Source organism: Bos javanicus, chromosome 5 (assembly GCF_032452875.1).
Source record: "Bos javanicus breed banteng chromosome 5, ARS-OSU_banteng_1.0, whole genome shotgun sequence".
NCBI lineage: Eukaryota > Metazoa > Chordata > Mammalia > Artiodactyla > Bovidae > Bos > Bos javanicus.
The window spans coordinates 32,053,033-32,056,396 of NC_083872.1; the positions used below are offsets into that span (position 1 = coordinate 32,053,033).

The 3,364-nt window shown below is 39.7% G+C and overlaps 1 protein-coding gene across 1 annotated transcript; it reads right to left on the reverse strand.

The window, feature by feature from the left end:
• Positions 1 to 305: 305 nt before the first annotated feature.
• On the reverse strand, positions 306 to 1,492 carry LOC133248822 (olfactory receptor 8S1-like). The gene has a single exon (XM_061419126.1). It carries the CDS (start codon positions 1,489 to 1,491, stop codon positions 514 to 516), a length of 978 nt encoding a protein of 325 aa, XP_061275110.1. The 5' UTR covers position 1,492; the 3' UTR covers positions 306 to 513.
• Positions 1,493 to 3,364: the final 1,872 nt, after the last annotated feature.

A 3,364-nucleotide genomic window follows, 5' to 3' on the forward strand; every position in this document is an offset into this window, starting at 1 on the left:
ACACACACACACACGGAGTGGAATTCTCCACAGGTCTAGTTCCTAACTTAAACTCCCTGTAAGAGAAAATATCTGGGATAGCTTTAGCCCCATTATGATGACTCACTCATTTATCTCCCTGTAACTTTAACCTGAACTCATTATCCAATGGCCCTATGAACTTATGACCTTTGTCCTTCAAAGATTCAGGAAATTTTTTGCTTAGGAAAACTATAGCTTTCAGTGCCTTTTGCAAACTCACATATAAATTCTGATATATAATTTACACCAAACTCACCTTAATATGCATATATGAGAACAAGTAGGAAATATTGATGAATATGTTCTAAGCAAATTTTTACAGTGTCACATGAATATTTAATCAATGTTTTGCCTCTGAGAAGATTGAACTGAATGATCCACTGTATAATAGATCTATATTATTTTTTCTTTAGTCCTTTCTGATTAATTTTTCCAAATTTGACATTATGAGCAGTCAGAAAATTCCCAATGTCAGTGATGTGATATCTTGCTTTATGTATTTCTCTTACAATTACTTGTCATTATCTCTTTATTCTGCCTTAAAAAACATTGTAAATACTTGCCCGATGTTCTTTGCAGAGCTGCTTTAACTTCCTTGTTCCTCCGGCTGTGGGTGAGAGGATTCCGCCTGGGAATAACTACACTGTACAGCACAGAGAAGACCAGCTCCAGAGAGGATCCTGAGGTTGGTGTGAAATAACGGAGAAAACCTGAAGCATAGAACAAGATTACTGTGGTGAGGTGGGAGGAGCACGTAGAAAAAGCTTTGCTTCTGCCAGAGGTAGAGGTGATACTCAAGATGCTGGAGACTATGCAGGCGTAAGAGAAGATTGAGAGGGACGTTACAAGGCCATGTGGGATGAGGGACCAGAACATGACAAGGAGGTTGGTGGAAACATCTGAGCAAGAGAGAAGGAAGAGCGAGGGCAGTTCACAACTATAGTGTGGAATGATATGGGTATCACAGAAGCCCATTTTCGTTGCCAGAGGGACATTGATGAGTGTGTTCAGAATGCCCAGGCTCCATGAACCCCACACAAGCAGTATATACCGCTGTTTACTCACCACCTGGCCATAGAGTAGTGGCTGGCAGATGGCGACATAGCGGTCATAGGCCATGACTGAGAATAGATAGGCTTCAGTCCCTGCAGTGATAAACACAAAGAAAACCTGAGCCAGACAGCTCTCTACTGAGATGGTTTTCCTTTTAGAAAGGAGGTTTTCCAACATCTTCCGCACAGTAGCAGAAGAGAAACAGAGGTCTAAGAAGGAGAGGTGACTCAGGAAGTAGTACATGGGGGTGTGAAGGTGAGAATCGGCCCTGATTACCAGCATCATTGTCATGTTTCCTGTCGAGGTCAGGAGGTAAACCAGCAGGAACAGCACAAAGAGCAGAGCCTGGATATGGGGATCACTAGACAGCCCTAGGAGGATAAATTCCATCATGGTGCTGTGGTTTCCCAAGGCCATTTACAGAGACTTGTCCCTAAATATGATAAAGAAAAGCATGACAGTGAACTTTCTACTATCCTCCTCCAAGCAATTTTCATACTGCACTGATTGTCTTTTAATATCACAAGCATTCAGGAAATATGACTTCAACTTGGGTCAAGTTTTGTGTCAGTCTCATGGAACATAGAGAATAAGATTCATTGCTAATGTTTTAAAAGGCAGTAGTAAAAAAAATAATATAAAAATAAAGGTAAATAATTGAAACAGAGTGTGATTAACTGCAATGGGAACTCTGTGATTTAGAGAAAAGTTGGTGATATCATCTAATTTAAGGTAATGGAACAAAATTGTTAAGGATAAGTATCATTTCTCTATGGATGCATGGAATGGAAGCACATTTACACTGAGGTAGCTGTGTAGACCTTCAAGGCCTACAAGACCTAGAACTGACACCCAAAAAAGATGTTCTTTTCATGATAGGAGACTGGAATGCAAAAGTAGGAAGTCAAGAGATACCTGGAGTAACAGGCAAGTTTGGCCTTGGAGTACAAAATGGAGCAGGGCATACGCTAACAGAGTTTTGCCGAGAGAAACACTGGTCAGAGCAAACATCCTCTTCTAACAATACAAGAGATGACTCTACACATGAAAATAACTGGATGGTCAATACCAAAATCAGATTGATTATATTCTTTGCAGCTGAAGTTGGAGAAGCTCTATATAATCAGCAGAAATAACACTGGAAGCTGACTATGGTTCAGATCACAAAATCCTTATTGTAAAATTCAGACTTATATTGAAGAAAGTAGGCAAAACCACTCAATCATTCAGGTATGACCTTAACCAAATCCCTAATGATTATACAGTGTATGTGACAAACATTCAAGGGATTAGATCTGATAGTGTCTGAAGAACTGTGAATGGAGGTTCATAACATTGTACAGGAGGTAGTGATCAAAACCATTCCCAAGAAAAAGAAATGCAAAAAGGCAAAGTGTTTGTCTGAGGTCTTACAAATAGCTGAGAAAGATGAGAAGTGAAAGGCAAAGGAGAAAAGGAAAGATATAACCATCTGAACGCAGAGTTCAAAAAATAGCAAGGAGAGATTAGAAAACCTTCCTATGTGAACAATGCAAAGAAATAGAGGAAAACAATAGAATGGGAAAGACTAGAGATCTCTTCAAGAAAATTAGAGATACCAAGGGAACATTTCATGCAAAGATGGGCACAATGAAGGACAGAAATGGTATGAACCTAACAGAGGCAGGAGATATTAAGAGGTGGCAATAATACATTGAAGAACTACCCCAAAAAGATCTTAATGACTCAGATAACATGATGATGTGATTACCCACTTAGAGCCAGACATCCTGGAATGTGAAGTCAAGTAGGTCTTAGGAAGCATCATTATGAACAAAGCTAGTGGAGGTGATGGAATTCCAACTGAGCTATTTCAAATCCTAAACGATGATGCTGTGAAAGTGCTGCACTCAATATGCCAGCAAATTTGGAAAACTCAGCAGTGGCCACAGGACTGGAAAAGGTCAGTTTTCATTCCAATCCTAAAGAAGGGCAATGCCAAAGAATGTTCAAACTATTGCACAATTGCACTCATTTTACAAGCTAGCAAAATAATGCTCAAAATTCTCCAAGTTAGGCTTCAACAGTATGTGAACCAAGAACTCTCAGATGTTCAAGCTGGATTTAGAAAAGGCAGAGGAACCAGAGATAAATTTGCCAACATCTGTTGGATCATAGAAAAAGCAAGGGAATTCCAGAAAAACATCTACTTCTGCTTCATTGACTTGGCTAAAGCCTTTGACTCTGTGGGTCACAACAAACTGGAAAGTTTTTAAAGAGATGGGAATACCAGACCACCTGACATGCCTCC